General features: G+C 40.7%; 1 protein-coding gene across 3 annotated transcripts in view; it reads left to right on the forward strand.

The window, feature by feature from the left end:
- FBF1 (Fas binding factor 1) overlaps window positions 1–11,304 on the forward strand; it is a 100,112-nt gene extending 88,808 nt beyond the window's left edge. For all 3 annotated transcript variants that reach the window (XM_056550682.1, XM_056550684.1, XM_056550683.1), the window contains 2 exons: window positions 7,024–7,142; window positions 11,106–11,304. In XM_056550682.1, the coding sequence (XP_056406657.1) occupies window positions 7,024–7,142; window positions 11,106–11,180 (194 nt within the window). In that variant the 3' untranslated portion in view covers window positions 11,181–11,304. The remainder of the gene's footprint in view (window positions 1–7,023; window positions 7,143–11,105) is intronic.
- The last annotated feature ends 200 nt before the right edge of the window (window positions 11,305–11,504 follow it).

The raw sequence follows: 11,504 nt of genomic DNA on the forward strand, positions 1-11,504 counted from the left end.
AGAAAATTTCCCTTGGTGCCATTCCATATGATGAAGACACCACCAGCCTAGATAGAGATTCGCATATGTGAGGGCACACGAGCTCCCCAATGCGGTCCCTCCAAGCTGGTGCGTCTATAAAAAAAAAAAAAAAAGACTTTTTTGGTGAGAGTAAAACAGAGCAGTTCGATGACAAATTGGCTGTGGGCACGATACTGACACCCACTACTACGCAGGAACTATTCTACCCCGAGGTCGTGGGGAATACAGGAGTATAAAGACTCAAAGTAGCCACGACTCCCCCTCAAGGGTCAGCCCTTCTATCTTTTTTAATAGATCTGTATTGTCTCTAGTGCATGAGGGCAATGCTATCACGAAGGGTTTGAGAATGGTATCCGCATATACACCCACATTCTGTGATAGCTTGCCCACACCAGAGACAATGGGTCTGCCCTTGAGGGGGCAGGTGCCTTTATGTATTTTTGGTAAGGCGTAGAAAGTTGCCACTTTAGGATAACTTGGTACCAAAAATTCAGCCTCCTCCTCGCTCATAAAATCAGAGTCAAGTGTCTTCGGAACAATTTCAACCAGTTCATTCCGGTATTGCAGTTAATTTATCTTAAAGTTAGACAGTCGGGTGTATATTTCAAATTCACTCATTAGTATAGGTAGTGTAACTAATGGCTTTGTAACTATGAATATCCGGTCATCCACATATGCGGCCCTTTTATGTATTGTCCCCTGTGTCATTGTTCCCCCCAGATCCTCGTTCGCTCTAATCCTACAAAGAAAGGACTACAATACAAAAATGAAGATCAGGGGGGAAAGCAGGCTCCCTTGTCTGGTGCCATTTTTTTATCTCCAATTCCTCTGATAACATGCAATTTACACGAATTCTCGCCGAGGGTTGTCTATATAATTCCATAGTCCAATTGAGAAAGTGTTTCTGTTAGCCCAGATGTTTTAAAGTCTCTTCCATATAGATCCAGTTCACCCGGTCAAACGCCTTCTCAGCATCGGTAAACAGCATTGATGAGATCTTTCTTGACTGGGCGAACTGGATCAAATCTATGGACCGTATAGTGTTATCCTTTGCCTCTCTACCCGTCATGAATCCCACTTGATCTATATGAACAACCTTTCCTAGCACAGCAGCTAACCTACAGGCCAGTATCTTTGAGAATAGCTTCAAGTCGACGTTTAATAACGATATTGGCCTGTAGCTTGCAGAATTGTTACATCCTTGCCTTCTTTAGGGATCAAGGTTATGTGCACTCTAGTTGTATCCCTTGGTAGTAGCGACCCTTAAATGCTTTCAAAAAGTAAGGGGCTAATATCCCTTTTAACCCTTTATAGTACCACAGCGAGAACCCATTGGGACCTGGTGCTTTTTTTATCTGAAGTGACCCTTATTGTGTGGTCTAACTCCTCTGATGTTGTTTCTTTTTCCAATGCCTCCACTTCTTTGTGGCAAACCTGATCCTGTTATGTATGTTTTAACTTTTTCTCTAAACTCTACACTGAGCATGGCTGGGTTGTGTCTATCTAAATTATATAGATCTTCGTAAAATGTTTTAAATGTCTCTGCAATCTCTGAGGGGTAGTATGTTAACTTCTGTGTTTTTTGTTGTATCTTTGGTTTGTAGGATTACATTTTTTGTTCTTTAGCTGCCACTGCTAAGGCCCTGCCAATTTTATTACTAAACTCATATGTCTGTCTCCTACAATTGTTTCTTTGCTTCATTGAAAAGTAAATACCTTAATTCCTCCCTTTTCTGACACATAAATTTTAAGAGTCTTCTATCCTCTTATGTATTGTTTCTAGCTCCCATAAAGGGCTACTCCACTGGAAAACATTTTTTTCAGCTGGTGCCAAAAAGTTAAACAGATTTGTAAATTACTTTTATTTAAAGATCTTAATGTTTCCAGTACTTATAGCTCCACAGGAAGTTCTTTTCTTTTTGAATTTCCTTTCTATCTGACCACAGTGCTCTCTGCTGACACCTCTGTCCATTTTAGGAACTGTCCAAAGTAGAAGCAAATCCCCATAGCAAACCTTTCCTGCTCTGGACAGTTCCTGATATGGGCAGAGGTGTTAGCAGAGAACACTGTGGTCAGACAGGAAGGAAATTCAAAAAGAAACCATATAGCAGCTGATAAGTACTGGAAGGATTAAGATTTTTTAACAGAAGAAATTTACAAATCTGTTTAACTTTCTGGCACCAGTTGACTTAAAACATTTTTTTACCAGAGGAGTGTCCCTTAAATTCCTCGAGCAGCATATTGATTTTCTGTGCAAAACAAAAGGAAGGGTTGGAACTCGTGTCCCGTAGTGGTGCACGCGGAAGGCATTACACAGGTAGAAAAGAAATCCCGACACTCACTGTAATCTTCTGCCAAGTGTTACATGTTTATTTACACAGTGCTAATAAATATACTGGTCTTATCAATCTTGCATGTTTCTGTAGAAATTCCTCCCTTCAATGAATTATCTACAAACAATAGAAAAATTACAAAAATTCAAAACATTTACAAACATTTTTACAAAAAGGAAGAGAGCTCATAGTCCCTATTAAGGCCTCTAGGCTCCAAGGTAGACAGTCTGTGGATCCAATAAGCCTCTTTTTACGTGACAGGGTTTTAATATCATCACCCATCTTAGGGCACTGTACATTACCTGGTACCATAATTGTGAAATATTATGGCCCATAAGAGGTTCTTATACCTAATGGATGACTTATGTCTATTTGCCTATTAATGCGGTCTCCCACACGCTGGGTGGTCTTCCAAACGTATAATAGACCTCACAGGCATTTAATGGTGTAGATAACGATTTTTGAGTCACAAGTGCTGAAAGGTTTAAGTTTAATAACCTCTCCAGTGTGGATGCAGTATACTGTCACCCTTGATCACATTGCTGTATTGTGCGCAATGTAAACGAGCATAGGTGCCCTTACGTTGGCTCCTCAGGACTGTTTGTTTTAATTCCGTTTTTTTGTGATCCCACATCTGCCCGGACGGGTTTGTCCCTCAAATTGGGGTCTCTCTTATTACAAATTAATGGGGGACTCACAAATTCCTGAATTTTTGGGTAAGAACCTTTCAACACCTGCCAGTGGTTTTTAACAATGGTGTCTATCTTGTAGACCGATGGATGGAACTGTCTCACAAAAGGAATTCTAGATTGTTTGTTTAATGTCCTATCTCTGTTTGATGGGGCCCTAGCTTCCACCAATACCCGTTCCGGGTAACACCGTTGGGGGATCTGAAACGATCTACTGAACCCGCTCTCTTTGTGCTCTAGGGATAGATTACTTAACTTGCAAAGGATGAGAGCTAGTATAGTGCAACAGGCTGTTACGATCTGTTTCTTTCAGGAATAGTTCTGTTTTAAGGCCCCCTTTACCATCCTTCTGCACCATCGTGTCCCCAAAGCTGACCTGGACCTGATCACTTACCAATGTGAATTTTAATTCTGTTCTTTCATTATTCAGATGTTACATAAATTGTAAGAGGAGGGAATTTAGCCCCTCCCATATGCAAAAGATATCAGGTTCTAATATGTTGTTGGAAGAGATGATGAGGGTATACATATACCTCCTCAAAATAGGCCATCTAGGCATTTGCGTATTGGGGGGGGGGGGGCATTCGCCCCCATAGCCGATCATTGCCACTTTAAGAAAAAGGCATCCTCGTATAAAAAATACGCAATAAACTCAAGAAGAATTCCTTTTGTGCATCAGTGTATTCCCTAGTGTTTAATGTCTCTGCATCAAAAGTGTTAAAAGTCCCCACTGGGCTAAACGACAAACCCTTTCCTAATAAACCCATTTCTATGGCTGACAGACATTTTGATAAGATATTGACAACTAAAGATGGTCCCCTACCTGGGAGCTTGTCATCATATTGCGGTCGGGATCTCCTATAATGATTGCTACAGGAGAGAAGAGCATTTTCCTTTTCAACAGCAAAGGAGAGAACGCAGAGGAAGACTAGACAATCGGGTCTTTGCACTGCTGCTCTAGCCTGCCAGGGCCGGCTGGGGACATCAGAGCCCCAATCGGACAGGGAGTAGGCAGGTAAGGGCCCTCCTGCTGTCCACTCAGCTCGTTGGGACCCTCGATTTCGCTGTGGATGTCCCGATCAGCTCCGCTGAGCTACCAGCAATGTTAGGTCCCGCATTTAGTCGTTGCAATCAACTTTGATCGCGGCATCTAAAGGGTTAATGTCTGGCATCGGCCAGATCAGCGATGTCTGGCATTAACAGTGGGTAATGGCTGTTGATACAAACCGGAACCCACCGGGTATGAAGTGTGCTTAGCTTGTGAGCATGCTTCAAACTGCGGGAGCGGGACCAGGGCATACAGGTACGCCCTTGGTCCTTAAAGCAACTTTTTTTTTAAAATAAACTGCTGGCAAAAAGTTAACCAGATTTGTAAATTACTTCTCTTAAAAAAAATCTTAATCCTCCCAGTACTTATTAGCTGATGTATACTACAGAGGAAATAATTTTTGGATTTCTTTTCTGTATGTCCACAGTGCTCTCTGCTGACACCTCTGTCCATGTCAGTGAGAACTGTCCAGAGTAGCATATATGGGGATTTTCTCCTGGACGGAGGTGTCAGCAGAGAGCACTGTGGACAGACAGAAAAGGAATCCAAAAATAATTTCCTCAGTAGTGTACAGCAGCTAATAAGTACTGGAAGGATTAAGATTTTTTTAATAGAAGTAATTTACAAATCTGTTCAACTTTCTGGCACCAGTTGATTTCGGGGGGGAAAGTTTTTAGAGTACCAGAATGCAAGGGCGTACCTGTTTGCCCTTCATCCTTAAGAGGATAAAGCAGTTGGCAGAGGAATAAGCTTCTATTTTTTTTTTATCCCCTTTTAGGGGGAATTAGGAACGATGGCAGATTTGTAATGTCCTCTCCATATACCATGCTGAGGGCATCTTTTGGCCTGTAGGCAAAGAAAACACTCATAAATTCTCCTTGGGAATTTCTCTTTCAAATTTGACAAAGTCGAAATAGATTTGGTTTGTGGAGCTTAGATTTAGTGCCCCATCTATGCCATTGGTAAAATGTAGGATTGGCTAGCTAAGTGAGGGTTGTCAATGAGCATTAGGTAAGGCAAGTGAATATAGAAGACTCCAGGCACACATGGGCATTGCACTGCACATCAAGCTGAATGCCATAAAAAAAAAAAAAAAAAAAAAATTTTTCACTAGAACTGTTCATCTCTGGTCCTTCCAGAGAATCTTTGTTGGGTCCAGTACAGGACTTTGCCTAGGCCAGTCAAAAACATATTGTTCATAATCAGCCATATAGACATTTCTTTTATTGTTTAAACCTCTAAACACAAAATGACATTTCCTATGTAATCACTGCAGGAACCAGGCAGGACTGATTATTGGGCGGGTATATCCTTTCCTAGTGTCAGCGCCTCCCTCATAGTGGCAAGAGCATATACCCATCGGTATAGGTGTCCCCAATGAAGAACAACCGAGAAATGACATTTCCTATGTAATCACTGCAGGAACCAGGCAGGACTGATTCAGATCTTGGTCATTTAACCTCCTAGATGCCTTAGGCAGTAGCGACTGTAGCACCTAGGTGGTAAGGCCCCTTTCACACTATTCATTCATCCGTTTTAAAGATCTGTTATAATGTTCCGTTATGAAACCCTGAAAATCGGCTGTTACAAAATGCCATACGGCCCTTACAAAATCCCATTATAGTCTATGTGATTTTTCCATTATCCATTTTAACCCGTCATAGCCCGTTATTAATAATGGACATTATTTTGTGACAGTAGAAAGAATGGAAGAAATAGTGCATGAACTATTTCTCCCGTTACTTTCTCTTGTCACAAAATAACGACCGTTATTAATAACGGGCTATGACGGGTTAAAACGGATAATGGAAAAATCCCATAGACTATAATGGGATTTTGTAACGGCCATTTAACAGCTGATTTTCAGGGTTTTCTTAACAGAACATATAACGGATCTTTAAAAACGGATGAATGTATAGTGTGAAAAGGGCCTTAGACAGAGGGATGGGGCTCCCTCTGTTATTTAATGGCACATTGTAGTTGTGGGGCATCACTGGGTTGCCATGGCAGCCGGGGGCCTAACAAAGGCCTCCCATGCCATGTACCGTATTTGATAGTGCCAAACATATTATTGAAAATAGTGTAAATTACATGTACTTAAAAATGGTACCACTAAATATAACTATGCCTGCAAAAAAACAAGCCCTTATACAGATTACATTGATGTAATAATAAAAAGTTACGATTCTGAATGGTGTGACACAAGAAGAAAATAAAAATTCCTGTGCTTCTTAAGGTTGCCGTACGCATTTAGCTGTTGGCAGAATATCTAAGGCTAGGATTACATATGGCTGATGTCCAGCATCTTTTCCCTCCAGCACTGTAGAAAATGCGCTGGGAGGAAACTGATGCTAGAACGAATCCCATTCATATGAATGGGACAGTTCACATTCATTCGGCGTCTCCGTTTAGACCCTGTATGGTTGGACTCACCAGATCAGCAACAGACGGGAATGCAACATGCTGTGTTCCCTTGTCCTGCATTCAGAAACAATGGGCATCGGATGCTACACAACTGATGACAAGTGATGCACGAGTTACATCAAGATTTAGGCTGTGTTCATGTAAGCCCAGCCTTAATTATTTGCTCACAGACACGATTTTTCAGCTTGACTCTTAGGTTCTTACTGTTGTTTTGTCTTTAAAAATTTTTTTTTTTTTTTAAAGTTTAAGAAAGATTTATCTGACCAAAAACATGTTGATTGAGATTAGAAAAGGGGATCTCCTTATTCCCCTGAAAAAGCACCTCTTTTGTCCTTGTGCAGTGTCTGTTATTATAGTGGACAATATGCAATATCAGACGCATCACACGGACAGGACTGCCACTGTTTCTGGCCAAAAGGTCTTTGCTTGTCCTGGACTTGCCCTTTTTAAAATAGCAAATTAAGTTGAATGTGTTTGCTTACTAAATGGATACCATTTTACTTTTTAGGTTTGCCCCTTGCTGTATCTAGTACTACAGTTACCAGCTCAGGAACACATCAAGAAAGAGCTACTCAAAAGTCAGACTTCCATGCCATGCTGGCTGTATATAAAATCCAAGCACAACAGGTATGAGAGAACAGGACCTGTGCACTACTAAGTTGTGGCTCTACATGTATTGTATTTTGTGCTGCCATAGAATCCTAAACCGGTCAGTAAGTCCAAGGATTAGGTGGCAATATATAGTGGGAAGGTTTTGTATATGGAGTAGTCCTGGGGCCATGTAGAAAATAAATAAATAGAAAGTCTGTATTCTGTCTTTAACCCCTTAAGTACTCAGCGTTTTTCCGTTTTTGCATTTTCGTTTTTTCCTTCTCACCTTTTAGAAATCATAACCCTTTCAATTTTACAACTACAGACTTTTTGCACCACCAATTCTACTTTGTAATGACATCAGTCATTTTACCCAAAAATCTACGGCAAAACAAAAAAAAAAAACATTGTGCGACAAACTTGAAAGAAAAAATATGCAATTTTGTAATTTTTGGGGGCTTCCGTTTCTACACAGTAAATTTTTCGATAAAAGTGACACCTTATCTTTATTCTGTAGGTCCATATGATTAAAATGATACCCTACTGATATAGATATAGATAGGATAGATCAGTGTTATCGCTCCTCGACTGCTCCTGCCTGGATCTCTGGCACGGAGCAGTCATTCGGCGATCGGACGCCGAGGAGGCAGGTAGGGACCCTCCTCTCGTCCTGCAAGCTGAATGGGACACCGCTGTTTGTGGTCCCGATCAGCCCGTCTGAGCTGCCGGGAAGAGGTTTTTAACATTTTAGACACGGCGATCTAAAGGGTTAATACCGGACATCACCGCGATCGGTGATGTCCGGTATTAGTGATGGGTCCTTACTTTCATTAGCCGCCGGGACGACCTGCTATGACGCAGGGTCACGTCGTGACCCCACTTTATAGAATGGGGCGGGCGCAGGGGGGTGCAGGTATTGCCCTCTGTCCATAACAGATTATAGGAAAAGTGTTTTACTGTGAGGTAGTCCCTCTTCAGGCTACACCGCAGAATTAGAACCTATTTAAAGGTCTCACCTTCTGCAAACAGTAAACGGACAAATTTTTTTCTATAATGTTAGTGTAGGGGCTCACAAGAAACTGAGAACCGTTGATGTGGGTTGCGAGCTTGTGTATTTTGGCCATGATATCAACTAATACCTCATGTTTATTATATGAGTATATATATTTTTTTTGTGTTAGCCTAAAACTAACCCCTCTGGTGCCCCACTAGTAACAGTCACCCAATGAGAGTAAGTATAATTTATAACCGAGAAACAAAAGGAGTTGATCAGCTCACCAAAGTCCATATGTGTCAAGCATCAGGCAATAGTCCCGGAGCACGGAGACAGGGAGCCGCCACTCCCCGTGGAACTGAGAAAAAGAAGTGGAGGGGGTCCAGCTCCTGGGTTGAGGTATCCAATAAAACTTAACCTTTAATGGCAACTAATTAAAACATGGAAAATCGCCACAAGGGGGCAAGTGACATGTCACTAAAAACAAAAGGGGGGTGAAACGCCGACGGCCATGACTAAGAGCAACTGCTCGAAACGCGTCGGCGTTTCACCCCCCTTTTGTTTTTAGTGACATGTCACTTGCCACCTTGTGGCGATTTTCCATGTTTTAATTAGTTGCCATTAAAGGTTAAGTTTTATTGGATACCTCAACCCAGGAGCTGGACCCCCTCCACTTCTTTTTCATAATTTATAACCACCCTCTGTTTCCTGTCACTGAGCCAGTTACTTACCCACTTACACTCATTCTCCACAATGGAGGTGTCTGTTACATGATTGATCTTGTGACTGTTGCTACATGTTATAGCTTCTATATGCCAGTACCTGCAGTGTATAGGTAGAGCAGTGACATGACTGTGGTCACCATCACTCCGCTGCAGCATTCTGACTCTTTTTATTTATTTATTTTTTTAACGCTGAACAGTTTTTATTTGCTAGAACTTCAGACTAATATGTCAAAGATTGGTGATAGTATGAAGAGTTATTTTGATGCTTTCAATAATCTAGCAAATAGGAGAGAGCACCAGGACAAAATGGTCAACATGGCTATAAAGCTGTCATATAATGTATGTATTTGGCAATGTGGTCTTGCACAGCTCCATACAGGGTACACTTTGTGTGACTCTTTACAGGAGGACTCCGTGACTAATGTTACGTAATGCTTTAACCCCTTAACGACCGGGCGTTTTTCCGTTTTTGCTCTTTCGTTTTTTCCTCCTTACCTTTAAAAAATCATAACTCTTTAAATTTTGCACCAAAAAATCTGTATTATGGCTTATTTTTTGCACCACCAATTCTACTTTGTAATGATGTCAGTCATTTTAACCAAAAATCTACGGCGAAACAACAGGAAAAAAAATCATTGTGCGACAAAATTGAAGAAATACAGCCATTTTGTAACTTTTGGGGGCTTCCGTTTCTACGTAGTACATTTTTCGGTAAAAATTACACCTTACCTTTATTCTCTAGGTCTATACGGATAAAATGATACCCTACTTGTATAGGTTTGATTTTGTGTCAAAAAATCATAACTACATGCAGGAAAATGTATACGTTTAAAATTGTCATCTTCTGACCCCTATAACTTTTTTATTTTTCCGTGTTAAGGGGGCTATGAGGGTTCATTTTTTGCGCCGTGATCTGAAGCTTTTGTCGGTACCATTTTTGCATTGATCTGACTTTTTGATTGCTTTTTATTCATCTTTTCATGATATAAAAAGTGACCAAAAATACGCTATTTTGGACTTTTGAATTTTTTTGCGCGTACGCCAATGACCGTGCGGTTTAATTAGCGGTATATTTTTTTTAATTCGGACATTTCCGCACGCGTCGATACCACATATGTTTATTTTTGTTTTTATTTACACAGTTTTTTTTTATTATTATTGGAAATGCCGGGTGATTCAAACTTTTATTAGGGGAAGGGATAATTCAAAGGGTTAATGATTTTTTTACACTTTTCTTTCTATAACATTGCATTTACTGATCTTTAACACTGTTCAATGCATCTCCATAGAGATGCAATGATTAGTGTTTTCGGCGATTGATTGCTCAAGCCTGGATCTCAGGCTTGAAGCATTCAATGGGCGATCGGACTGCAGGAAGGAAGGTAAGAGACCTTCCTCCTGTAGTACAGCTGTTCGGGATGCCGCGATTATACCGCGGCGATCCCGAACAGCGCCCTGAGCTAGCCAGGCACTTTCACTTTTAGCCACGTGGCTCAGCTTTGAGCGCGCGGCACCGCGATCAGTGCCGCGGGCTATTAGAGGCGGGTCCCGGCTTCACTATGACGCCAGGCCCGCCGTGATATGATGGGACCCCGCGTTATATCACGGGAGTGGGACCAAGGACGTACTCATACGACCTTGGTCCTTAAGGGGTTAAAGTAAAAAGTTCTATACTGGGGACAGTATTTTCTTGTTATACAGAAACCTTCCATTGTGCTTTACTGATGTCCGTACCCCATGATATGTTTATACTCAGGACTGTATAACAAGGGGGCATCCTCTACGTCTAGAGGAAAGAAGGTTTCTACACCAGCACAGACGGGGGTTCTTTACTGTAAGAGCAGTGAGACTGTGGAACTCTTTCCCAGAGTTCAAAAGGGGCCTGGAAGCATTTCAGGAGAGTAATAACATTACAGGTTATGGATTCTGGATTTATGGTGATAGAACATTGACCTAGAATTTATTCTGATCCCATATTTGGAGTCAAGGAATTGTTTCTCTGATATGGAGCAATTGGCAGCAGCCTCATAAGGGCTTTTTTGCCTTCATCTGGATCAACTCAGTAGGGACATAATAAGGATATTGGTTGAACTTGATGAATTCTTGTCTCTTTTCAACCTTATGAACTATGTTACCTGGGTCATGTAAAAGTCTATTTTACATTTTAACAACAATTTATTAAGGGTATCCTGTTCATCAGATTAATATAATTCATATAACTCCCTGCTATTTTTTGTGTTTATAGTGTATTCTAACTACAATTATTTATGTCTGGAACAGGACTGGGACTACATAGAAAATGAAAAACTTTATTTGGAAGCTTTGAAGAAGTCTCCTTACTCCTTGACTGTATGAATGCAATGAAAATGTTTACCTTAGACCCCACAGGGTCCAACACATGTTCCTAGTGGACTGCTCTCCATTAATTAAGATTTTTTTATGACTTTTATATTGTTAATAAATATGAATATTGTTATAAGTTAAAATTGTTATGCTTTTTATTTGTTTCTTTTTTATATTTCCAACTGGAAAATTATGTTTTTTAAGATCTTACAGAGTAATTGTAGGACACAGCCCATTTTGCCCTTGAGGACACAGGAAATGTACATTTTTGCATTTTTTGCATGACCAATTATTCTTTGTAATGACATCTTATTCTACCATAAAATCTACAATATA

Source organism: Hyla sarda, chromosome 13 (assembly GCF_029499605.1).
Source record: "Hyla sarda isolate aHylSar1 chromosome 13, aHylSar1.hap1, whole genome shotgun sequence".
Lineage (NCBI taxonomy): Eukaryota > Metazoa > Chordata > Amphibia > Anura > Hylidae > Hyla > Hyla sarda.